The sequence below is a fragment of the Gavialis gangeticus genome, unplaced genomic scaffold (genome assembly GCF_001723915.1).
Source record: "Gavialis gangeticus isolate Ggan-Ray unplaced genomic scaffold, GavGan_comp1, whole genome shotgun sequence".
NCBI classification, from domain to species: Eukaryota; Metazoa; Chordata; order Crocodylia; family Gavialidae; genus Gavialis; species Gavialis gangeticus.
The window spans coordinates 10,141,099-10,168,338 of record NW_017728964.1 but is presented as its reverse complement, the minus strand read 5'-3'; the positions used below and the strand labels follow the sequence as shown (position 1 = coordinate 10,168,338).

Genomic DNA, 27,240 nt, shown 5'->3' with positions numbered 1-27,240 from the left:
CTGGGGAACTCCCTTCTTGTCAACACGGTGGCAAAAAGAAATCTTGGAGCCATAGTTGACTGTAGGATGAACATGAGCCGCCAATGCGAGGAAGTGGTCAGTAAGGCTAACTGCACCTTGTCGTGCATCTACAGATGCATCACAGACAGGTCCAGGGAGGTGATCCTCCCCCTCTATGCGGCACTGGTTAGGGCGCAGCTGGAGCACTGCGTCCAGTTCTGGGCACCGCACTTCAGGAGGGATGTGGACAACATGGAGACGGTCCAGGGGAGGGCCACTTACATGGTCAGGGGGCAGCGGGGCAGGACCTACAAAGAGAGGCTAAAGGGTCTGAATCTATTCAGTCTCCACAAGACAAGGCTGAGGGGGGATCTGGTGGCTGTTTACAAACTCACCGGGGGGACCAGAGGGAATTGGGGGAGGCTCTGTTCGCCTGGGCACCACCTGGGGTTACTAGGAATAATGGCCACAAATTGTTAGAGAGATGGTTCAGGCTGGACATCGGGAGAGGAGATATTACTTTACAGTTAGGGCTGCCAAGCTCTGGAATGAGCTCCCAAGGGAGGTGGTGCTCTCTCCTACCTTGGGGGTCTTCAAGAAGAGGCTGGAGAGTTATTTGGCTGGGGTGATATGACCCCAGCACCCGTTTCTGCCCAGGGCAGGGGGTTGGACCTGATGATCTGTTTAGGTCCCTTCTGACCCTAAGCACTATGATATGATACATCTACACTGCAAAACAAAGATGAGACTAGCATGTGCAATATTATTAGTGGTGGCTGAATTTGGCTACAGGCAAACAGGATTAGTGAAGATGCAGGAGCATGGAGTTCAATACAAGGGTCATGTACCCAGGGTCCCCAGACAGGGACATATACCCAGGGTCCTGGACATGTACCCTGGACATATACCCAGGGTCTCTGGACAGTTTGCGCTCTGCTTATTAGCATGGGCTAAAGCCTGTTTATTGTTACCCAGGCTTGTTTCATGAAGCTTGCACAGGTAGGCTGGCACATGCTACACATGCCTTCTTTCTGCTATATAGATACATCCTCAAATTCAGATGCATTGGCTTTTAGCAGCGTAGGACTGGCTGGGGCTTTCCAGGCCACCAAACCTAGTCTCCTGGGTTCTCATGCAACCATCTGCTGAAAAGGGTGCACAAGAACCTCTAACTCCGGTCCCTTTTGTAATCACACCTCAAAGTACTGTCTAAAAAAATCCCTACAAGAACAAGTAAAGAGAAGGGCAGACAAAGGCACAACCAATGTGTTGCCATTGCAGTGTCAGGAAATCAGGTTAAAATATGACTAAATGATCCTAGGAGAGGATCCAGCTGCAAAGGAAGGCAAAACCCCTGAATGGTCCTTGCCAATCTGATATATAGAGATATTTCTTCCTGACCCCCAAATCTGGCTATTGTTTTGTCCATGCAGAGGTAAACTAGACCCACCAGATAGCACCAAAATTATTTCCAAGTACTAGGAGAACCTGTGCACCCCAAACTTCTACCTCTAGCTGTGGCCAGTGTCTGCTGCCTCAGAGTAAAGCACACCAGACCAGAAGGGAATAATAGATTGATGGGGAAAACATATTCTTTCTGTCCTCTCTTAAATTGCTCCTATTTATTTTTCATGTTTTACCATTACAGACAGCTCTCTGAGGTGCTGGCTTTGGATCACATTATGGGAGCAGATGGTCCTGAGTTATTCAGATCTCTGCTTTAGGGTGCTCAGAAAATCAATTGAGTTCTGCTTAGAAGCACTAGGGTTTCACTGTGGGGTATGTCAAATGGAGCAGCCCCAACGGGAGGGCATGGGTTTTAAATGGAGGCAATGGAGCTCCATCCTGTCCAGAAACTTAATGAGGATGTTGACTTGAGTGTCAGCATCTCTATCATACTAGGCCCACAGGCACGGCATAGGACAGCCCCTATTTGCAGTTTAAACTACCATAGATAAAAAGTCAAATAGATAAATAGTCAAAGGGTGGAAGAGGGAGCCAAGAGGTCAAAATAACTCAGCCAACATCTTCTGGCTGGTTGATGAGAGAGGAATAAAACCTGTTATCTTCTGACTCTCAATCCAGTGCCCTTCTGACCAGAGCATGGTTCTTCTCTGTTCTGAGCTTGACCTTGTGTTGTGTCTGGGAATAATGGAATAATTGTTTTAGATAAAATAAGATGCAACCTGAACCTTAACCCACAAAACAAACTCAGCATTGACTGAGGTTTACACAAATTCAGATAAAACTGGGGAATGTTTAAGACAAAAATGATTATGTCTCATTTTGTGTACTCAGAGTGGTAGAAACTGATGGGAACAGTGTGCACCTGTGATAAAGCATGTGTGTATCAGCTAGGGTGCCCATCAAGGTACCTCAAGAATAGAGGTCCCCACCACCATCAACGTCACATGCCTCCCAAGGCTGTGGGTGGCACGGCGAGCTCCTGCAGGTGACGGCAGTGACAGTATTGGCAGTGGGGGCATGGCAGCGGCAAGCTCCTGCAGGCAGCCACAGCAGTGGCAGCAGAAACAAGGGGTGCTGAGCAGTGAAAAATAGAGGACATAAAGGCCTCCAGTTTCATATCAACAGAGGAAAGATAAAACCGAATGAATGGCCACCCTAGTATCAGCTGGGAGCATTAGTAGGGAAACCTGCTTGCAGGAGACCTGAGCACAGCTGCACACAGCCATGCCAGGCATGTCATTTGGACTGGGTTCCAATAAGACTGGACTTCCCATTGCCTCTCCTTATGGAGGCTTTGCTAACAACCACTGTCTTGGCAAGGACAGACTCTAAGCAGAGACTTGCAGTGAGCAAAGGGGAGAGAGCCAGGTGTGGGTGAGTACTTATTAAAGCAAAAGAGCAACTTGATCCACTGGAATTGGCCAGTCAGTGCAGTGTGATGGATCCACGTCAGTGCCTGGGCAGCCAGAAGCTGTGGACTGTGCTTGCAGCCTGCTTGCTGCACACTGCTCACATCTGACCATAGGATGTGAGCAACTGCTGTGCTTTTTCCTGAATGCAGTCGAACATGCCTGCCTTGGCCAAGCGTGGAGCCTGGGGAGGGCTCTGGGAGCCCTGCCCTGCAAATGCCAGGAGAGCTCTGAAGCTCCAGCTCTGCTAAGACAGGGGAGGAAGTCAAAGGAGCCCCAGGTCTCTGCTAGTGCGGAAACCAAATGCCACAAGGAGAAGAAGGGTGGGGCAGGGAGGTGACCGACCAGCTGGGCTCCCCTCTCCCTGCTGAAAGGGCACATGAGCCTCCTCAACCAGAACTTGCAATGTTTGCTTCTCTTTGGAGAAACCTTTGACTGTTTCTTCTTCTAAAGGAGAGGGAGGCCACGGGGGGTGCTATTTATGGGTCCACTCTGGCGTGGCTCCCAAGCCAGTATATTCAAGAGAGCTTACAGCTACAGGGCACTGGAAAGCTTCCTTTTCCCCTGTTTGTAAACGCAGGCCCAATGCAGTGGAAATCTGGCCTGTGTAGCATTCTCCTGCTAGTATTTCCCTTCCCAGTGCTCAGCCCCTAGACTGTCACGAGCAGCCACCTTTAACCACCCCCACTGTGAAATGCTCTGTGCTGAGGGTGGAACCTGTGGCCTGCAGCGCCCAAAGCAGGAGCCCGACAAAGGGAGCAGCCGCGCTGGCTGGCCATGCATGTGGACTCCTCAGGCCCCTCTGCACAAGCATCTCTCAGCTTTCCTCGGACAGCAAGGATGCCAGTAGCATTGGGGCACTGGCCTCTACCCTGCAAAGCAGATCACTCGGCTGGAGTTGTCCAACCAGCACGGGTTCATCAGCGGCAGGTCCTGTCAGACCAACCTGGTGGCCTTTTACGACCAGGTCACTAAATCATTGGATGCAGGGGTGGCAGTGGATATAGTTTTCCTAGACTTCAGGAAGGCTTTTGATACTGTCTCTCACCCCATTCTCATTAGGAAGCTGGGGGACTGTGGCGTAGACACCCATACAGTCCAATGGGTCGCCAACTGGTTAGAGAGTCGCACCCAGAGGGTGGTAGTGGATGGGTCCTTCTCGACCTGGAAGGACGTGGGAAGTGGGGTCCCACAGGGCTCGGTCCTTGGGCCCGCCCTGTTCAACATCTTCATCAGTGATTTGGATGAGGGGGTGCAAAGCACCCTGTTCAAGTTTGCTGATGACACTAAGATGTGGGGGGATGTGGGCACAATAGAGGGGAGCAACAGGCTACAGTTGGACCTAGATAGGTTACAAGGATGGGCGGAGGAGAATAGGATGGGGTTTAACACAGACAAGTGTAAGGTGATGCACCTGGGGAGGAACAATCGGCACCATACATACAGGCTGGGGAACTCCCCTCTTGTCAGCACGGAGGTGGAAAAGGATCTGGGAGTCATTATTGACTCCAAGATGAACATGAGTCGGCAATGTGGGGAGGCGGCTAGGAAGGCCAACTGCACCTTGTCGTGCATCCACAGATGCATCTCGAGCAGGTCCAAGGAGGTGATCCTCCCCCTCTATGCGGCACTGGTCAGGCCGCAGCTGGAGTACTGCGTCCAGTTCTGGGCGCCGCACTTTAAGAGGGATGTGGACAGCATGGAGAGGGTCCAGAGGAGGGCCACTCGTATGATCAAGGGACAGCAGGGTAGGTCCTATGAGGAAAGGTTGCGGGACCTGAACCTGTTCAGCCTTCAAAAGAGAAGGCTGAGGGGGGATCTTGTGGCCTGTTATAAACTGGTTAGGGGGGATCAGCAGGCGCTGGGGGAGTCCCTGTTCCCCCGAGCGCCGCAAGGAGTGACCAGGAACAATGGTCACAAGCTGGCGGAGGGAAGGTTTAAGTTGGACATCAGGAGGCGCTACTTCACGGTCAGGGCGGCTAGGGTCTGGAACCAGCTTCCAAGTGAGGTGGTGCAGGCTCCCACCCTGGGGGTTTTTAAGAGGAGGTTGGATGACCACCTTACTGGGGTCGTTTGACCCCAGTGCTCTTCCTGCCATGGCAGGGGGTCGGACTATATGATCTGCTCAGGTCCCTTCCGACCCTAGAAACTATGAAACTATGAATACCATCCTATTTCCTTTCTGACCTTCTGGTCTCTCCCATCGACAGCAAATGACTACAAGCCCTTTATGGACAGAACAAAGGGAAGTAAAGATAGTCAGCTTCTCCATCCATCCCTTTTCCCCCCCTACAGTCGCTCCTCACTACTGAGAACACATCGCCAAGCTTGATCTAGCAGTGAGATAGGCACATCTAGGTCTAAGACTGGTTTTATGGCTACATTTATACTGCCACTGGAGGTGCGATGGCAGCACTTGTAGGGGCACCCGCACATAACTTACCCTACGTGGACACTGGTAAATGTGGCTATCCATGCTTCACTCACCCCTACCCTAAAAGAACAGTGCCCAAGAAACTTCCTGGCCTGGCTCTGAGGCCTGGGACTATGCACGCTGGTCTGCTGTGGGACTCCAGGCTCGTCCCTTCGACCTTTCTGTTTCCCCCTCATTCTCTGTCTTGTCCACGTGCGTTGCTATCCATGTGTATTGCTGGCTCTTCAGAGCTGGCACTGAGGCAGCATCTAGCACAGTGGACCCTGAGCTCTGCTGGGGCCTCTTGGCAGGCCTGTAATCCAAACAGTAACAGAGAGTGGCTGTTTATTGTATTTGCCCCTCCTTTCCACTTATCTAGGGCTCCAGCTGGGAGGACAATTTGCTCCCAGGCTCAAGTCAGGGTTAGTTTCCATTGCTCGTTTTCCCTTCCCCACCCATCAGACGCTTTTCATCCTCTCTTTGAAAAATTACAAATCACAGGTTTCCGCTTTTCAACAAAAGGGACTCCCCCTCACCCCCCCATCGTGAAAACCACAGATTTTGTCAAAAAGCCATTTTTGCATTGGCAGAACTTTGGACAAACTGGTTTTTGTTTGATCAGCTCTGCTTTTGGACTTTTTTGGATACACGGGGAGAGAGAAGTGGGAGGCATTTGAGGTGCCGAAGGCTTTGCATGTTCTGGGTTTGGCAGCACAGCTGCTTATTGGGTCACCTGCTTTTCCTTCCAGGATATACAACTGACTCAGTACACCTGAGCCCTCTCTAAGCAGGAGCAGTTCTCATGAGACATTTTGGACCTTGTTTACTCCAAGCCAGTGGCCCGACGGAGTCAAAAGAAGCCATGAGCAAAGGAAAAGCAAGAGGCAGCCCACGACTGCTAAATGCTTTGGCATATAAGCAGGAGCAAATGACAAAACACAATGGAAACTACAGGCCGTAAACTGGAGAAGAATATTCTCTGCCCAGGGGAGCTGAAAGCCAGCAGAGCCAGGTCTTCCAGACAGCTTCCAAGTCTACAGGAAGTGTGGAGATTGGAGGAGGTATGCAAAGATGAGTTGGCTTATGCCTCCTCCCGCACATCCGTTCCTGCCGGTGATACGAGGAGAGCTAGATGGTTCCGACTAATGAGGCGAACAGAGATGGAGACTTGCAGCCTGTGAGCTGTATTCGCTTGGATGTAACTTGAGGCAGGAGCTCTTCAGCAGCAACAGTGAGAGCTCCTCACACTACAGCTCTAAACACTAGCAGTGCCTGAGGCAGAGTTGGGAAGGTCAGGAATACATTTCATACCTTGCCCTTCTGCCCGTGCTCTCCAGAGCAGACCCAAGATGAAGCTGAGATTTGCTCAGGTCTGTGGCAAAATTTACAATCATTCCCCAGCTCTGCTCTGCCCACTGGGGACCAGCAGCTGCTTTTACCATTGAGTGCCATCCCTGCCATCAAGACGGGGTCCTGGCAATATAGAGACTTATAGCAAAACAGGGCTGAAAGGGCCCTCAGGAGCTCATCTAGTCCTATCCCCTGCTCCAGGCAGGAGCATCGTGTCCAAACTATCCCAGACAAGCATCTGTTTAACTTGTTCTTAACAAGTCCAATGGTGAAGATCCACAACCCCTCAAGGTAGCTTGCTCTGCTGCTTAATCACCTTAACAGTGAGAATGTCCTTCCTAATATCCAGCCTAAATTTCCCTTGTTGCAATTTAAGACCATTACTCCTTGTCCTGCCCCCTGCAGCAATTATCTGGACACTGGGCCTTTCTGTTTCACACTGACAGCACCCCACAAACAACAGTGCTGCCCAGGGACAAGCCTTGAAACAACTGTCCCTGGGAAGAAGGGGCTGTTTCCAGATGGGAAAATTACAGCACACACATTCAGGGAATTAACCAAGGTCACAGCGTGGATCAGTGGCAGAGGTGGGAAGAGAAGCCAGACCCCTAGTTTTATAAGGTAGCCACTACAACACTCCCTCCCCCTGGAACTTGAACCTAGGCTTGACGATAAGAAGAATAGATGACGGTCCCTTGTTATATGAGCAGCTTGCAAAAGATAAAATTACAATATTTTTAGACAACTGGTAGCCAGCTTCACAAAGGGCAGCAAACAGTGAAGAAAGAGGGGAGATGGTTGTAGCCTTGAGGTTCTCAGGGCTGCATTAACTTATTGAAATTATTGCTATTCCACGTGTGGCTATTACCAACAAATCTTGCTTAATTTATTGAAAAGAACTGTATAAACATGCACACTCACGTGTGCACACGTCTTTTTCATTAGGATCAAGAAAGGAAAAGCCAGGGGCTGACGGCCAGGAGCAGACCTCTCTAACAGTGTGACAAGGCTCACTGCTCGACTACCTTTGGGGATCTCTGCCTCCTGTCAGGTATGGGGACCAGAGAGCAGAGGAAGCAAAGAGCAGTGGAGAAAACAAATCTGAGAAAACATACCTCACAGCATCTTTCCACAGAACAAGCATGATCATATATCTCTATTTCTGTATCTTAATACATTTCTAATATAATATATAATATTATAATATAAAATTTCTATATCTTAATATTAAAGACAGAGCTGATGCATGTAGTTGCAAACAGTCTCCCCAGGGAGGAGACAAAAATCCCCACCACCTGGGATTTTTAAAGCCAACTGGACAAAATGCTAGCAATCGTGCATTGACTCCAGGCAGACAGGCCGGATAAGCTCGAAAGGATTTTCCATCTTTACTTGCAAGGACTCTTTGTTCACCTCTCAGGATCAAGGTTTTGAGGCAACCTGTGAGCTGGGGTTACTGGAGGGGACGTGGTCCCCAGAACCAAACCACCGAGACAGAAGGAGACCTAACGATAGATGTGTATCACGTTCTGCTTGGCCGCTTGCTGTGCCAGACAGGAACGCACAGATGGGGGCAGTTGTTAGTTCCTCTCTCCCCCTCTCAGTCTAACTAGACCCCCCTGCTGTAATCCCCAATAATGCTCTGCCTCTCCTGCATATCTACAAAAATATAATACTTTGTTTTTGCCTCTACTCGTGTAATCAAAGCCTGTGCCCAGGGGTAGAGGGAGCTTTTAAAGCAATTCAGAGGCTTCCAAGAGCTAACATGGAGCTTCGTGAACAAGCACGGCGCCGTGACACTGAAGAGGTCCTTGGGCATACGATGTCCTTGAGCGCACCATGTGTTTGGCTGGTGGGAGCTTGTGCCCTGCTGTGCCTTCCCTTTATTGTCCTTTCATTGCTCTCTCCCATTTCCTTCTGCCTGGGCACACAGGCAAGGCTGCATGCACACACCCTCCCTCCTCCGGAAGCTCTCCTGGGCGATGCTGTCTGGAGCAGCCCAACAGCCATTGCTTTCCCCGTGAACTACATGGGAAACACAAAACCACCCACATCAGCAGAGCTGCTGGTTCTGGGGCGGGCCTGGGATGCTATTGCGAAGCTAACACTGCCACCTACTGGCACCAACCCAGCTGAACGCAACAGCCTCAGGATTATTGCTTTAAATTCTTCTAAGTTAAAATCAGACCGCCAGTTTTAAATTCAAGCATACCCAAAGAACCTTGTCTGTTTTAAAATTCATGCATCTGAAGGGATCTTGCCAATCGTGATGCCTGCGGCCCATCCGTCTGTCTGACTAGCGCACTCGGTTCATCCAGGTCCTAAACCAGCTAGCTCCCAGTCCAGCGCTGCTCCTCCTCCCCCTGCTTCCAGCCTCCCCAGTTCCCAGCCATAATGCATGACTGAAAATGGAGAATGAGTCAATGGAAAGGGAAGGTTTTGGTTGGAAGAAGAGGCCAAGGTTGGTGCCCGTAGGAACCAGCACTTCTACCTTTGCCTCTTGGAAACCTGGTTACAAGCTTACAGCTGTTAAAAGCCCCATAGAAAATGAGGGAAATCCTTGTCTGCTACTACCAATCTTGTTAGTCCTTTCTGGACTGAAATACCAGCTGACCTGAGGATTTACCTGTCTGCACTACCAGGCACCAGCAGTGATACCCTTTCCCACATAGTTGGGCCTGTTTATATAGGGAGATTTCCTGCCCATCCCTTTGTAAAGGGGCATCTGGCCTGTGTGGCACTTTCTAAGGCACTCAGGAGTGCAAGACCACCTGGTTAAGATGCCACTTCCTATAGGGAACAGGGTCAATCAGAGGGGCTCCCAGCTGGGCGGTACAGACCTGTGTTCTAGTCCCAGCACTGGCACCAATCAGCATGACGCTCCAGCAAGCCCCTCCACCTCTCGATGCTTGCAACCCTTTGTCTGAGTGGCTCATCAAGGGAAAGGGCTATCCCTGGGTATGGGCAATACACAGCACTGCACACCCCAGGCACTTCTGCTAGATTCATGGGGCCCAATCCAAACCAATCTCTGCCTGTGGGAAGTTCAGCTCTGTACTTTGCAGCACCCACCCTTAAGTGACCTTTCTCTGCAACTGCCCATGCTGGACCAGCCTCATTGCAGTCTCCCACAGTCAGAAGACACAGAGTCTCCGGGACGTCTAAGCAGAACCAAAGTACGCAACACATGTACTTCTGCAACTGGGAACCCTTTTCGGGTTGCTGCACCCATCAGACAGAGCTCCCCAGCATCCAGCCACAGCAGCACACCTGTCCCCAGCTCCCTCCCTTTCCCTGGGGCTACTTCCTTTCTCCCTGCCACAGCCCATGGAAACAGAGCAGGATGTCCCTAGTGTATGTTGAACAGTGAGCACTAACTTTTCTTCAGCCTGAGGTCTGGCTGACAAAGGAGAGGGCAGGGAGTTGATTCCCATGGGATGCTCACACGGGAACCTCCAGACTGCAATCCTTCCATCCCCAGGAAGAAGCTGTTTTGCTCTTCGGTTTATTCTTCATTCCATAGACACCAGACGGAAATGTGGCTTTGACAGATATGCTACTGCAGCTGTTCCCTAGCTTCTGGCCACCCAGAGGCAACCCAACATGATTAAATACCCATAGCTTGTGAAATTGGGCCACCATGGCCTACTCTTTGAGACAATTCCTTTCCTGAAACCATTTTCAAACACTCTCTTCCACCTTCCCCCACAGCTTCTCCTTACCTGCCTTTCCATTAAACACTTATTATTATGGATCTAGAGTGCAAGGGCTGTGCTGGGAGCTGTACACATATGTAACAAGGACAATCTCTCCCTGAAAGAATTTAGGGCAGTATTTACACTAGCCTCTACTCTGACCTTTACTTATATGTTTATATGGAAGAGCCTCCAAGGGAAGGACCCTTCCTGGGTTAAGCTCTTGAAAACACAGATGACTCCCAAATGATGACTTGTGTTGCTATCAAGCCAAAGCCCAGCCTGAGCCTAACGGCCAACTGGGCTACCGTGGTTGTGACCCACCAGTTTCTATAGTCAAGAGCTCACGAAGGGGTGCTGTGGCTTGTATCACTCATGGCTACTTTTGACTTCCCAGCCTGAATGGTCTGGTATCTAGTTCCAGCTGAGTTGACTGGGAGCAGTGATCAGCACAAGTCTAGAGTAAGGCTTGAATTTATGTCCTGGGTGTCGCAACAAGGCACAATAATGACTGTGCCAGAGCACCCAGCAGTGCATTTACAGAGTGCTCTTTGCTTCCTCCATCCACAGAAGGAGAGGCAGGAACAGACCCCAACTGTCCCAAGTCCCCATCCAGCTCATTAGTCACTCGAAGGCACTACCTGACCTGCTTGAAGCTGGAGCCATTCTGTATAGGAGCTGCGTGATGCTGCTGCTCCTATCAGACTGGGAATAAAGTAGGAAACGGGCCCTAGTGACAGTATCCATGTCTGGGTTTGGAATGAAACTTCTCCAGAGTCTCGGGCTGCAGACTTGGCCAGGCTCTGCACAGAAAAGAAGCATCCTTGCTTGAGAGCTAGCTAGTTTCCTTGTCAGTCTCCAAGAGGAATCACCTGGCTGAGAAGTCACTTTTAACCCTTTCAGTTGTGCTCCTCAGACCCACCTGAACATGCACGTGCACACACATGCATATGCAGGCACACACCTACACTCTTGCCCATAACAAGGGCTTTAGCAAGTTTCCATTGCTCCAGCACATCCTGAAGGCTCAAGAGGCCCCTGCTGCATTATCTGGGAGGTTCAGCAGCTCTGTGAATCATTCTTTGTCACGTACATCAGTCAGGCCATCTGCTCTTCCCCACCGCAAGGAATAAGCAGCTCAGACAAAGACTAGTACCTACCGAGCACATGCCCCTGGGCCCTCCTGCTTCCCGCATGCGAGACTCAGCCTCCTGTTAGCAGGGATTTTTATGCATCCCTAAACCACTGTTCCACTGTCATGACTAAGGGCCTGAAACATGCAGCCTTGGAAAAGCCCTGAAAAGAAAAGCATCTGAAACTAATAAAAACTAATGGTTCTTCTTTCTCCAGAAAACAAGACAGCGAGCATTTGTTGCAGCTGAACAGTGCCAGAGAGCAGATGATGGGCAGCCAGAAATCGGGGCTGCCTTTGGCTCTGTAAACCATCCCAGAGGATCCTGCACGGGGAGGGAGAGCAGAGCACCTGGACAGGCAGTTGTGGTGAAGGCCCCTCCAGGGAGAAAGGGAGATCCCATGGTGCATGAATTGAACTGGACCAGTTTCAGCAGGCTTGGTTGTTGGGTGCTCAATCTGAGCCCCTTGGGCTTGAGTTTTTCCGATGCCAGTGGGACTTGCAGGTACTTACAGTAGGAAGCCCAAGGTGGCTCTAGTGAAGCACCCAGAAACCAGGGGCCATTATGGTTCCTTTGGGCCAAAATCTCCTACAGGAGATACCTACAGCAGTTATGTCTGTTCCTGCAGCCTTTCATTGCTCACTATGTCCTGCCTGCTGCAGAGGAGGAGACTCTGGGAAAGAGTCCCTGGGAACTTGTACCAACTCTCGTCTCTTCAGTGAGGATGGCTGAATTGGAGAAAGAGGCACCTCTGGAGTCCAGTATGGATGGAGGTGGCTAAAGCAATTCATGCTTGGCACAGGATCATTGCACAACTGACTGAGCTCTTGTTGCCCCCAGCATGTAGTAATGGACTGCAGCAGCTCAGCCACATGCTACGTGGGATGTATTTTAATTATCAGAGAACCAAGGACAAGTTTTTCTGTGCCACCTCAAGGAATGGACTTCCTGTGAGTCCATGGTTATGACCTGCAACCTCTGGAGTCTACCTGAGGCCAGTGGCAGGATTAGACCCCATACAGATGTTTCTTCCTGTGAACACTATGAAATTAGGCAGGTCTGAGGGGAAAAAATTATACTTATTAGGCCCAAACAAATTACTACTGAACCTGCAGTTTGCCCCAAAAGGCACTTTTTAGCCTGTGGAACCTGGTGGTGATGTAATCATTTCATTAATAAAGATGTTACCGTTATGTAACACAGTTTTGCAAAAGTGCCACAGATGGTTTTATCAGTCCAGCCGCAAAATCTACTTACCAACTGCCAATGTCATGGTGATTATGCAAAAGCTAACGATATTTTGCTCACCTGTCAAATTACATCTGGTTTTCCCAGCCAAGGAGAAGTTGACATCTGCAAGACCCTAATAAGCCTTTGCCATGTTAATGACCACAACATGCTTTACAAACTTTATTTACTGCGTTACTTCACCTGCTGCTCAAATGGCGAGCCACACCTGGGGCAGAAAATGGCAAGCATTTACCATAGATTCAGCACTTGGGACCAGTGGTTTATTAGGACTTCATAACCCTGAGGGGAACCCCCCCCAGGATACCACCAGGCAAATAAATAATAGCAGCACTCTGTGGTTTCATAGTTGTTAGGGTCAGAAGGGACCTCCATAGGTCATCGAGTGTGACCCCCTGTCCTGGGCAGGAAAGAGCGCTGGGGTCAGATGACACCAGCCAGGTGCTTGTCCAGTCTCCTCTTAAAGGCCCCCAGGGTGGGGGAGAGCACCAGTTCCCTTGGAAGCCCATTCCCGATTCTGGCGACCCTTACTGTAAAGATGTTCTTCCTGATGTCCAACCTAAATCTAATCTCCATCAGTTTGTGGCTGTTGTTCCTGGTTATTCCAAGGGGTGCCCTGGTAAAGAGAGCATCTCTTATTCCTTGCTGCACCCCTACTCCCCCGCTCCCCGATGTGATGAATTTGTAAACAGCCACAAGATCCCCTCTCTGCCTTCTCTTCTAGGTCCCTCAGTCTCTCCTCATACGGCCTTACCTGCAGGCCCCTAAACATGTAAGTGGCTTCCTCTGGACCCTCTCAAGGTTATCCACATCCCTCTTGAACTGTGGGGCCCAGAACTGGACACAGTACTCCAATTGCAGCCTGACCAGTGCCACATAGAGGGGAAGTATCACCTGCCTGGACCTGTTTGTGATGCACCTGCTAATGCATGATAGGGTATGGTTAGCTTTACCGATTACTTTGTCACATTGACGACTCATGTTCATCTTGGAGGCAACTATGACTCCAAAATCCCTTTCTGCTGCTGTGCTGCTGAGAAGGTCATCCCCCAGCCTACAGGTGTGCTAGTGATTCTTTTTCCCTAGATGCAGCACTTTGCACTTGTCTTTGTTGAACTGCTTCCTATTCTTTTCTGCCCACTTTTATGACCTGTCCAGGTCCACCTGGATTCAATTCCTTCCCACTAGTGTGTTTACTTTACCCCATAATTTCGAGTCATCCACGAATTTGGACAGAGTGCTCTCCACGCCCTCATCCAAGTCACTGATGAAGACATTGAATAGCAAGGACCGAGCCTTGGGGGACCCCACTGCCTACATCTTTCCAGGTCAGTACCATCCCATCCACCACCACTCTCTGGGTGCGACCCTTAAACTAATTTGCCACCCATCTGACCATGTAATCATCTATGTCACAGCCGCTCGGTTTGTTTATGAGAATAAGATGAGATACCGTATGGAAGGCCTTCTTAAAATCCAAGTAGATGACATCTACCTCTATTCCTGCATCTAAGCATTTTGTGACCTGGTCGTAAAAAGAAACAAGGTTAGTCAGGCAGGCTCTACCTGCTATGAACCCATGCTGGGTGGCCTTCAGCTTTATTTTTCCAACTGGCCTTCCACAAATGTGATCCTTAATAATTTTTTCAAAGGTTTTCCCAAGGATAGAGGTGAGACTAACTGGCCTATAATTAGCCGGATCCTCCTTCCTCCCCTTCTTGAAAATAGATACCACACAGGGTCTTTTCCAGTCCTCTGGCACCTGACCTGAGCACCAGGAGTACTCACACAGCCATCCCAGTGGCTTTGCTATGACACTGGCCACTTCCTTCAACACCCTTGAATGAAGATCACGCAGGCTTGCTGACTTAAACAAATCCAGCTCCTCCAAGTGTCCCTTTACTAGGTCGGTGCTAACCGTTGGTGGGTTGGTGTTCCTCCTGTACCTATCTATTATGCAACTGGGAGATTTGTCTTGATCCATGTTCAGGAATACAGAGGCAAAAAACTCATTGAAGAGTTCAGCCTGGTTCAAGAGAGTAAGAGAGAGGGAAGGCAAAACCCCAGTCATATTGCAATGAAAATTCATTACGGGGTGGGTACTTGGCCAAGATACCCTGCCACTGCAAGCAAAGGTCTTGGGTAATCCAGCAGGGGTTAGGGCTCTGTCATAAAACATGCCTGCAAGCATCACACTGAAGGCCCAAGCTCAGCTTGAGTGTGAAGGGGAGTGTGCCGCCTATACTGGGTCACTAATTTTTTCTCCAGCACCTGAGCTTCTCTAGGTGACCACCCAGCCACACACAGTCTGTCTTAAGCATCTCTAGCTAATTGCTCAGCCATCTGAATCCACCACATACTGCTGTAGCTGAGCATCTTGCATCCTTCCATGCGTTTATCCTCACAATACTTCAGTCAAACCACACAGATTACCCTGTAATCTCCAGGGTACAGGTAGGGTACTGAAGCACATGGAAACTAAAGTCCAGATCCTCAAAAGATATTTAGGTACCTAACTCCCAATAAAATCCATGGGTGTTAGGTATTTCTGAGGCTATGGGCATATATGACTGGCCCAACAAATCCATGGCAGAGAAAGGAATTGAATCTTGGTTTCCCAAATCTCAGGCAACCTGTCTACGCACCGGATCATTCCTCCTCTAAATATCATATCAGAGAAGGTCTGGCTGCCAGATGTTCCCTTCTATGCAGAATACACAGCACAGTATTAGGAGTTGTGGCATGAGGTGCTGACGCTCCCTTAAATTTATTAAGTTAGCCAGAGCTGCAAACACTGCATGCAGAGGCCAATAGGACACACACATATCAAGCTTCTGGGACTGTTAAGCCTGTAGAAGACATGTGTTGACCCAGACATACTTCCCCAACTACGTACTTGCTCCAGCTCAGCATTGTGGTATGCTGGACCTTTGAAACAGTTTGGCTTGCATGAAAATGTCTTCCTTTCATGCCTATCTGACTCTCTCGGGCTTCAGGAAATCTACTGAAGAGGATGGGGTACCACAGGCAGTGACGCAGCTCATACACCAGAGCTGTTCAGGTTGCATTGAGCAAGTGCCACAAGGGTCACTCCTGTGACAAGGGGGGGGCTGAGCTGTGTGCAAGATAGGAGTTTGTACAAAGGAGATCGAGCAACAACCCAACCAGATATAAGAGCTGCCACCATGAGATGGATGTGCCCTTCAAGCATGGGGAGAGAAACACTCACTAGCTCCTCTCGTGGATGCCTGACCAGCCACAAATGCCCAAGTCAGAGCATACTGGAAAGCATGTGAGGTGTGAAGAACAGAGACCATAAACAGAGAGCAACTCTATAGTCTTGTGGACTCCCAACTACACCCCAGGAAAAGTCAGAACAGACCAGCTCACTTTTCCTCGGTCACAGCCTACATCAGCCACTGGTCCCAGAAACTCATGCATCAGGGGATGCTGTCAGACCAGAACCACCACAAGGACACTGAAGACTCATTCTACAACATCCAACACGTCATGCTTAGATAATGGGCCACAAGGCACTGCAGCACAAAGCAAGCGATTCAGCACCGAATGGCAATTTGGGCATGATGGAATCTACAAAGCCCTGGGCAGGCAGAGTCAGCCACGAAGACGGCCAAGAGCATGATGACAAAGGCAGATAACAGTCCAGCCCAGACTCTGCTTCACCGAAGGAATGCTGCAGCTCAATGGAACAAAGGCAAACTGGCTCTGGAGGGGAACAGATGCTGCCGTGAACAGCTCAGCGGGTAGGAAAATGCCAATCTCCATATGCAGGCTTTTAAAGTCCAAAAGGAATCTGATTCTCCTCTCTCATGGCTATTAGTCAGGAACAACTCCATAGACACCACTGGAGTTAGCCAGGGGAGGAGCCTGCTGGAGGGAATTCAGAATCAGACCCTCTTGCATTCAGTGATATGAGTTTTAAAAACCCTCCTTACAAGGGCAGAAGGACATGGTGGCACTTGCCATCACTCCCCTACCCCTAGGGGCACTGCCCCAATCATTCTCCTAAATATTGAGGTTCATGTGGGGTGGGCACTGCCTGTCTGGAGCTGACTGGCACTACAGACCATCTGTCCTATGCATTCAGTCATTATAGACACCTGACTACAGAGATCTCTACTGGCACATGCTGTCTGTGCTGCCTCTGGCAGTCCTACTTCATCAACTATTTATAAATGAGACCATATAAAAAGTTATTGGCAGAGGTGTTACTAATAGTCAGTCATCTGTTCATGAGTTCAGCAGGCTGCTTTTAAATCTATTTTAGCAATGCACTTATGAACCATATGTAACAGATGACACCTTTTGTCAACCATGTTATAAGGACCAATTAATCATTTATTAACTCTCTACAAATCACTTTTAAAAGCATGATCAATAATTCATCTGGGACCTGGTATCCTCCATACAGACTGCACCTGTTCCCCACCACACCCCAAATCTCTCAATACATGTAAACCCACAGTCATCTCATCAGGTTCTAACCAAGTTTGCTAATAAAACCTAGCTTGGCCCTTTATAACTGGAGTGTTAGGATAAGTGAAGGAAGGGGAAGCAATTTCACCATTGGGAACCAACCAGCTGCCAAGCAGTCTGTCCTGACAATTAGAAAAGACAGAGGAAGGAGTATAAATAAATCATGGTTCAAGAACACCCCTTCGGTGTAGCTATTCATTCAGGCCTTTCCAGAACACAAAAGAAGATAGCTCTGAAGACAACAAATTTAAACAAGCCTGTGCTTTCTAACACTGTGTTCTCTTGCGAGACTCAGTGTCAGGTGACACTAGTGAGTCAGATAGCTTCGATTAAAATGGACTACAGAGTTATAGTGTTAAAAATGAGCATTTATGTGAAAATAAATGCCTCCACACTATGTTCATCTGCTCTTGCACTGCATTATTCAGTTGCAAAATACTGTGCCCCTGTATGGGCTCATTCATCCCACAGCAAATTATTGGGTGCCCAACTACATGCTACAATGCATTTTGTGTCAGGCACATTGCACCCCACTTCACTCCCATAGTTAGCAGTACTTGGTAATATTGCTCCTGGTCATCTCTGCCACACAAATGTTGAAGCAAACTTACTAGCCAGACTCCGGGATAATCCTACACTGACAGTGCACTGGGACATATTCCACCCACCAATAGCTTCCTTGCCCCTCAAGACACCCAGTACAGTCTACCTTCCAAATCCCTTCGACTTTTCCTTACTTAGTGGCACGAAGAACGGTCAGCACAAGCACCAATCAATCACTACTTCATCTCTGACCCTACAGGCAGTCAACTAGGATTTAACTAGGCACTCTGTTATTGGGCACTTCTCAACCACTTTTGAACTAGACAGAGTCACTGTGCCTCAAACCTATACCAATGGGGCCTTCGCAATGACAACAAATGCCCTTGCGGACAAGTTCAAACCATGTCCCACATTGTTGACTTATGTCCATTTACAACGCAGAAGCAATATGCTGAAACCACTTGGGCTAAATAAAGTAAATATATCAAAATAGTACCAAAAGCAATTATCAGGATTAGGTGCCCAGGATAGATGCAGACAGAGGCATTTTCCACCCTGAAGGTCAATGCAGGACCTGGAGCTTTCTCAAGGACCAGGCCTAAAATTATGGAACAAACCCTTCCAGGAATAAGGACCAAACCTTCTGCTCCACATGGAAGGTGTTTACCTATGATCTGTCTTCTCTGCCATAAGCGCATAGTAACATATGTGCACAGAATAATAACATCTGCACTCGACTGTACATTACTGCCATCAAGGAGGGAGCAGACATGTGGCAGATGTCAGCCTGGGATGAAGACCTTTATAGAATAGGAGGAGAAAAGAAAGTTTTAAAGGAACAACATTTAAATGGAGCTCTCTGAACTTGCATCAGCCATAATATAGGGTAGAGGCTCAACTCGCATTCATGCTAGGGCCCTTTGCAGGGCTCGGGTAACAGCTGAGTCAGATGAGCTATTCATGCCCACCCCGTGATGGCCCAACCCCGTGGTGGAACATGAATTAAAACCACATTCATGGCCAAAGCATTGACTGGGAAATGTCACTGCCCTCCCCCTCCTCATCCTCTCCCTCACCCCATGTTGCTGTGCTGCTCTGAGTCAGGTTTTGCTTTATCACTGGGCTTTCTCCTCCTGCAAGCACTGCAGAACCACCGGCACTACGTGAAGGAGGCAAATGCTTCAGACTTAGACACCAGCAGCTGAACTGTCAGCTCCTGTCACATGTGGAGCAGGAACAGCCAAATCACAAGGCCTTGACTCAGGCAGGATCCAACCAGCTTCCACGGGTAAGGGCCAAATGGAAAGCGGTGGGCTGGATTCTCCTCCCAAGTATTCTAGCATGCATCCATAAGAGCAGTGGAGCAAGGCTGGTGTGTGCAAGAACAGAGTCGGAGCCCAAGCAAGGATCTAGCCCGTGGGACACATCTGGCTGTCGGGTGCCTGGTGCCACTGGCTCTGCCAATGGTTGGTGGGACCTTGTAGACCCAGCAGCTTTGCCCAGGGACCAGTGCTAGAGGAGAAACCTGAGAGACTAATAATGATGTCGAGGATGTCATCTGACCAGTCAGCTTGCTGCTCACTTCACAGGATTTTCCTACATCCTGTCTGTCTAAGCTTACCTTTAACCCCTTCTCCACCATTGCTCTAAAGCATCTTACCCAGCATATTCTTGCTTCCTCTCCAAACACAAGGACATTGTTTATTGTTAACCATTCTTTGCCTTATTGTGTTTCAGCTCCCAAACAGGCCCATGTCCCCGCCTGCATTTCCTTCAGGAAAGCCCTGTTTCACCAACAGTGTGAAGTGGGTCCATGCCCTTCAGAGAGAACTTTTTTAAATGCAGAAGTGAGAACAAAACCTGGAACTTTCTGCACCACTGAGACGCTCCCAAGCCTAAGCCATAAGTGCAAAAAAGGGGCCAGTTGTACCCCACATTAATGACCTCCCTCCCCACCCACATCACAGCTCCCTCGTTTGGTGCACATCAACCGCCACACCTACTTGTCATCGGGATTTAAACTTTCATGGGGCTCTCATGCCTGGCTTCCCACCCAGCAGCTGTACGACTCAGCTATCAAGGCCCCTGGCATCCACACAGACCCATCAAATTCCAGCAGGGTCATCGGCACACACAAGCTAAGTCACTAGCAGACACAACTGTTTGCATACCTTGCTAGTGACATTTGAGGTTCACCAGAGCTACACAAATACACCTCTACTGGCGTCTTTCCTTCCCTTAGCTCCACAGCACAGGCTAGTCTCAGTATTGAGCATCTCGGACCAGAGAGGGCAGAAGATGTCCAACGCAAAGCTGGACAGCACTGTGCTATATTCAGCAGCTGCATTTGTGCTGCGTCAGGTAGTTCCCAAGGTGAGCAGGGCCTCTTGGGAGCTGAGCTCTGAGGCTGCTCTTGAAGGAAGTGAATGCCTCATATTGTGTGACTAGGGACAAAGGCTGGAGTTCGGTTTCTTCCCAGCACTGCTGTTTCTCCAGCTCCTATTGCAACTCCCCCTCCCCCGAGTCCTGCCTTGCTCGAAGAGGGCGAATATCAGGAATGCAAGAGCCATTTATCCCGGGCCCAGATTACCAGGGATTTATTGGCTTTGTTCTACAGAGCTTCCTCACCCCACTCAGCTGCTTTCTTCTGCCCCCAGGAGAGGCTGGCCGGGCAGTGGCCCAGGGCTGGTATTCTGACACATAGAAACTGTCCTTTGAGTCATGAGCGGCATCCAGGATGCTTTGAAATGGAGCAGGAGTAAAAGCAAGAGTGTGAGCGAGCATGCGTGCGTCCATCATCCTCACTTTCGGCAGTGGGGAGTGCTAGCAGGTCCCACTGGCATTAGTGGCAGATACCCTACGACTCCCAGGCTGTGCCCCTCCTAGATGGATCTGTGTCTCAGCTGGCTTGGGCTCTTGTCTATCCCCAGTCTTCAGATGCCAACCAAGCACTGTTACATAGTCAGATGGAGTGAGGAGAAGCTTCTGAAAAGATATTTAACTTCCTCATGCCCAAGAGAGCGACAGATGCTGAAAGCTGTCCAATGCTTTCTGCTCCTAGCTTATACAGCACCTTTTGGTATGATAGGGGTCTGCCTAGCCCCCAGATGTGTTGGACAATGCTAGGCTGGCCACCCTGTTGGATTATGTGGCCCACATTAACCTAAGAACAGGAGCAGCATCCCCTGACCACTGCTTCCCTCCACCCTGGCTCAAACACTTCCTCTCAGTCTGTGGTTTCCTCTCCAAAGCTGGTGCCCAGCAGCCCTAGTCGGGAACGCCCCAGAGACCGGGCTGCTTGCCTTGCCCCTCCCAGCCACTGCCTCGCCCATGCCAACTCAGAGAGGACAGAAGAACGTGCAGGCTCCCGAGCAGGTAAGAGGGGTCCTGCTCAGCACCGCAGCCCACCCCTCTGCTGTCCAGCATGAAGCAGAGCCAGGAAGAGCAGAGAACCACCACCCAGGCTAGACCAGGCCATTGCCTGTGGCAGCTCACTGGACACCTGGCCTTCCAAATACACTTAAACTCCTCTATTTGAGTCCTCTCTCCTGGCGCCTCCGTGCTCTCTAGGGACTTAGCCCTGGTCTTAGTCTGGCTCCAACATTGACTGGATGCTGAGGACACAGCCAAGTTACAGGCCCTGCAAACAGAGCAAGTGCTACTCACTGAGAGATGCTGCGGCTGTACATTGTGCATGCACCCAGCAGCAGTTCGGGGATTGTTTTAGGCACGCACCAGTAACTGGGATTGGCCAGAAAGTACAGGAACTAAACAGTTATTCATTCCACCTCTTCACCCCGTCGGCTCTCCCACTCCCCCATCAGATACAATTTGCCGACCAGACAAAGCAGAACCGAGTTAACTTAATGAAATCAGCCCCTTTTCCAGGGTTATGTAACCAGCACAAGCTCTTGAGGGGGAAATGCCTGTGTGGCCATGAGGCCCCATCCTGGAGTCTCCTGAAGTGCAACCGATTCTCTGCTTAGCGATTACAGGCATTATTGGAGGGCAAGAGAGGGGAAGATATGGTTTTTAGCACAAGCCTCGGCAGGCAGAGAGAGCTCTCAAACCACAACACGCAGCCAGGCAAATGAAGGAGCCGACCTCTGCAATATAAATGCAACCTCATGCCAAGAGCCAGGAGATTTTTCCTCTCTCTCCCTCTCTCCCCGACTGCGAGCGCTGAGCTAACAGCCTCAGCATTCATCCCCCCTCATTCGGTGCGGGAAACGGGAAGAGCGAGAAAGACAAATGAAATCCAGACCCAGAAAACGGCTTCTTTCTCCCACCCACCCCCCCGTGCTCCTGCTGGAAGCTCTGTCTCCCTCACGGACTGAGGGGGAGGAAAAAAACGAAGGGAAAAAATGAGGAAAATAATAAAAGAGGGTAACAGCAAACAAATCATAATAATAATAACAACAACACTTAAAGGACTCTTGGAAATCCAACCAGAGCTTGGCTGTTTCTTTCCTTAATCTGCAGAAGCTACAGGGTGAGCGAGGGGCAGGCAGAAGAGAGGAAAACTACAGCATATAAAAAGGATCAGTAGCCTACCTGAAATCCGGTCCCTCTCCATTACTACAGGATATATTTAGCATCCGCGTGTCACGGCCGTCCCTTTTTTCGGTGGTGTCCCCTTCTTTCACCCACTCTCCCTCCCTCCTTTCCTTGCCTCCTCCTCCTCCTCTTCCAAAAAAAGCTCTTTGTCTCGTCTAATTTCTTCAATCTGTTGCAATCATGAATGCATCCAAATTACCACATTTCCATGTGCGGATCATATGTTTGTGCTCCAAACTGAAGTCGCTTTGTCTCTTTGAAATGAAAAGAAAGGGCAAGAGAGAGAAAAAGAAGAAAGAAGAAACAAGGGGTGCATGACCTGAAAATTCAACAACTCCCCAAAATACTCCGTCACGCGCAGATGACCGCAAAGCCCAAGTTCTCTGTCAGACAGTCTTAAAGGTACAGCATGACAATCTTCAGGAGAACGTGCCCGTCTCCGCAGCTCTCTCTTAATATCCACCAGAAGATGCTTTAGAGAACTTGGTTCCTTGGAAAACCCGAGTGAACAACTCACGCAGCTTCTCAAATCTCTCCCTGCTTCCCCAGTCTTATTTTGCTGCTATTTCCTCTATCCCCTCCTCCTTCCTTGGCTACAGCATTTTAAAGAGCTAAGATCCTGCTTCTTCCCTCACTCAGCCAGGTCTGAAGTTTCGATTCATGCATAAACTATTCCGCTGATGAAGGCTGACTTAATTCCCAAGCAGAGCATCACGGGCTGTCTGCTACCAGGAAGGACCCGATGGCCGCACATGATCACTCTCTCACTGGAGTCCTGCTGGAGAGGGTTACTACTGAATCTTGGCAATGAGTCCCTGCTTTGCCTTCGCATAAATGCCTGGCTGCTGTGCCCTCCCTCGTTACACAAGTGATAAGAGAAAGGATTTCTGCAGTCAGCTCAAAACTGATAGTGAAAGCTTTCCCTCAAGCACTCCTGGCCACGACAGGATTCAGTGGCTCCCCTGTCATCCCACAATGAAGCGGAGGCAGGTGTTTTTAAAGCACCTTTCATTTACTGGGCGGTGACATGATATGTGCTGGCAGTACACTGTGCGTACAGAGTAAATGGAGCTGCCATTATAAGCTCCTGTGCAAGGCTGGACACTGCAGCCTCTTCCCTGGACAGTGGGATGCGGGGAGTGTTGGCACAGACGCTAGAGCTACAGGCTGCTTCTCATGAAAACTTCCATGCAGAGGGCTGCCAGAGATGAAAAGAAGAGCCTCGAGCTTGACACCTCGCTAAAGCCAGCACCTGTTACGTTGCAGCAATATCAGCACTACCAATAAAGCCAAGTCCTCTGTTGGGACTTGAACTTAGGGCCTTCTGGCTTGGTAGGAGGAGTACCAAGCTGATGTCTTCTGGAGCTGGAAGGCTAGAGACACTCGCCACAGCCATGAGTGGCACTCTGAGCAGAGCCTCCCCCCCGGGCTTCATCAAGGACATGTCAAATGGCGAGTATAGGAGTTGGATTCTCGGAAGAAATCCTCAGGGATCACTGAGAGAGCCTGGTTCCCCTGCCACACTTACACAGGCTGTTATCAAAGCCACAGAAAGCTCGTTCCACCAGACACAATGGCTCAGATGACACTGGAGTCATCCCTATCACTGCAGCATGAATCTAGAGCGGGGGCCCGGTGGATGGTACTAAGTGATGAAGCACAGAGGGCATCCACTGCCAATCGGCCACGTCATCCAGCAGCTCGTCCAGGAGAACAATCTGCTAATTCCCATTGATAGCCTTGAGCCATGAGTCAACAAGCCAGCTGCGAGGGCACCAGCTTCTTTCCTCAGAGTGTGAAGGCAAGAGAGCCAAGGGGGTGTAGGAAATGCAGCTGGGTAGGAGCGGGATACCATTGTTTCAATTTCTGTCACAGTAGCAGACAGCGCTGGTGCTAAGCACCGCCCGCACACACCCACCCACCCCCTAACCAAGTCTTTACCTGCAAAACCTTGCAATCTATATGGAAAAGGATGTGTATTACAGCTGCATTGGCATCCAACATTTCCCCACAGTGATGTGTATTCCATAATCAAACCGTTATCTATCCAGATGAGTAAGTTTTCCACGAAAGAATTTGTGCGTTAAAAGAAAGCTGTCAAGATGCTTTATAGGAGCCAGATCTATTCTGCACTTTTTAGCTGCAACACTAAAAATACCCCCAAAAGCTACACACCTCCCAACACACCTGGGGCTGGAATCTGCTCCGTGCCAAGCCAGAGAGGGGAACAAAGGGATTGCTGTACAGGGTGAGGCCGGGGGCCCAGCGAGCTCCACATCTTGGGGCCACTGCCAGCTGCTTCTGAGAGAGATGCAAAGAACCCTGCAGGAGGCAAGACAGGCTAACCAGTCCCCAGGCAAGGTTTCTTCCAATCTCCGACAGCAGTTGACCCAGGCCCCATAGGGGAAGCACTTAGGTTCGGTCTCAAACTCCTATTTATTCTTTTATGACTTTCTATTGGGACTCTGGATATTCTTATTGCCTATATAAACAGTGAGGGCATTAACAAGGGAACAATAGGTGATGTTTTTCCATGCACAAATAGCAACCATATACTTCCTGTCTGAAATACAACAGGTGCAGTACTCAAAGAAGGAAAACTCCTCTGAGAGATGCAGAGCTCCATACAGCACAGGATCCAGCGAACTGCTTTCCACAGGGCAGCTCTTTATTTCTTTATACAGTAAGCCAATCACGGGCTCCAGAGGAAAGGATAAAGCTCAGGGGAAGTGTCAAGAGAGGAAGAGGGTGAATGGAAAGGAAGGAGAGATTAGGGGCAGCCTGTGGATTTTAACCCATCGTGACCTGGCCAGTTTGTGACCTGCCAGTCTGACATATTATTTCCCTCAGGACCTGTCTACCCAGTTGCACGTGGGAAGCTGGTCTGAGTGAACCAAAGGGATGAATTTAATTATACAGTATGAAATCTCGGTGTGGATGCTCTTATTCAGAATTAATGGAACTTTTAATTGGGTTTGGTTTAATTTATTTTAGAAGTGAATTAAGCTAAACCACATTAAGGCCACTGTAACGGTGTAATAGGGCAGCCACTCAGAGGTTTACTATAGTTTAATTAAACAACTATAATTAAGCAAAGATAGGATTTTGATTAACTCTTCTGAAGGTGTCTGTGCAATATTGCCACAGCTACGAGTGGCAGAGGCACTTTTATTCCTTTCCTTAAAAGGGAGGCATGGGATTTTCTGCAAGAGATTTGTAATGCTTGAAATTGCTTCCTGGCCTTCCTCCTCAGGTCTGAAATAGCCTAGATATCAAGATGCTCATTGCAACCTGCTGAGGAAGGTCGGGGATAGAAAAATGCAGGGAATGGGGGATAAGGAGGGCGGTATTTTCCTTCTTGGCATCAAGGAGTTTGTTGAGTTTTGTTTGCATTACTATTTGTACTCTACCAGGCAAAAGGGCTGCAAGCCCTGGATTGGTGTTTTATGAAGCAGGTAGTCTATAAATCTAAATAAAGCAGAACAGCCTACCCAGTCATTTCTAATGTTGCCCGTTAGTGAAAACACATGCATTTTTGCAGCCAAAATATCATTGCTAAGGCTACAGTTCAGCAAATCATTTTAGAAGGCTCTCATCTTCAAGCACATGTTGTTGAATATGTGATGGAGCCAACCATATGCTTAGATAAGCATTTGCTTCCTTAATCTTTATATATTGGGTGTGCTGAGCAGAGCTAAGATGAGGGCTGGTCCACAGCTAATTCACATGAACCTGGACCCCAGCCAGCACAGTTGCTAGTTACGATGGGGCTGCAGACAAAAATGAGGCAGTGGGCAAGCAACTGCAAGCAGGAAAACAAAGCCAATCCGGCTAGACACTTGAGCTGGGGTATTACATACATACATACATATATATACACATTATATATATAATATAGGAAATACAGGAAAAACACTGTGTGTGTGTGCGCGCGCGCGTGCATGCACACACGCACACAGTGTTTTTCCTGCCTGAGTTGAGAGACCCAGAAGCACTTTGCAAGGCAATGAGCTGGGTGTTGGCAGCACAGCAGCTCTGTGGACAAATAAAGCAGCCATTATGTGGTCAGCAGAAGCTCACACACAGATTTAGACAGTGAAACCCATTTCATTAAGACAGGCACTGGTTAACCGCCCTCAGGGAATTCAGTACTCCAATTCTTTCATTACCACCTGGGTGGCTGCCACAGGTGGGGAGAAGCAGCACTGCCGAGAAACACAAGTCCAATCCAACTCTAGCTTTTATAGCCTGTTCACCATAGCATCTGATACAGCACAGAGCTCAGATCCCTCTCATTCTAGTTAAGGGAAGAACTGTCCTCTATCCCAACTGGTGTTCACATGGCAAAAGTCCTAGGGTTACAGCCTAAGCTTTGCAAATCTAGGTGGTTTGGATGCCATGTCAAGTTAATGGGATTTGGACACTTAATCATAAGAGCAGCTTGGTAAATGCCATTATTGTGAGTTGTCCTGGCCTGTAGTCTCAGAGCACTTGTAGGACTCACCTGGGTAGGACAACATTCATCAGTCCTCTCCTCCTGCAATAAGGCTCCAAAGATACCATCCCTCCCAGGGACTCTTGCTACTTTCTCAGTGAAACCACAATGCAGACTCCAAGCCAGCATGGGGATCCTATGATATGAACTGGTATGAGAGCAGGCAGCACAAAATCCCAGGCCCAGCAAACAAACATCCACACTTCCTTTTCCTCCTCCTGTTACCAAATTTTAATTGCTGCTGCTCCTGCCCTGGCACTTGGGCCAAAGGAATACCACATTTCAGCACATGGAAGGCAGGTCACTAGGATGCACTACAATGTGTAGCCTCAGGGGTTCAACTTAAATGGGTTCCCAATATAAAAAAGCAGGGGGAATTGCAGGCATGACCTAGGACTTTTCTAGCATCCACACAGCCAAAGCATAAGTAGAG

General features: G+C 49.2%; 1 protein-coding gene across 2 annotated transcripts in view; it reads right to left on the bottom strand.

Moving 5' to 3' along the window:
* SEPT9 (septin 9) overlaps window positions 1-27,240 on the bottom strand; it is a 291,529-nt gene that overhangs the window by 202,351 nt on the left and 61,938 nt on the right. Inside the window, exon 1 of one of the 2 annotated variants that reach the window (XM_019502728.1) lies at window positions 22,310-23,054. The exons of the other annotated variant lie outside the window; for it this stretch is intronic. Coding sequence (XP_019358273.1) covers window positions 22,310-22,331 — 22 coding nt within the window. The 5' untranslated portion in view covers window positions 22,332-23,054. Of the gene's footprint in view, window positions 1-22,309; window positions 23,055-27,240 lie in introns of those variants that run through there. 2 annotated transcript variants of the gene reach the window in all.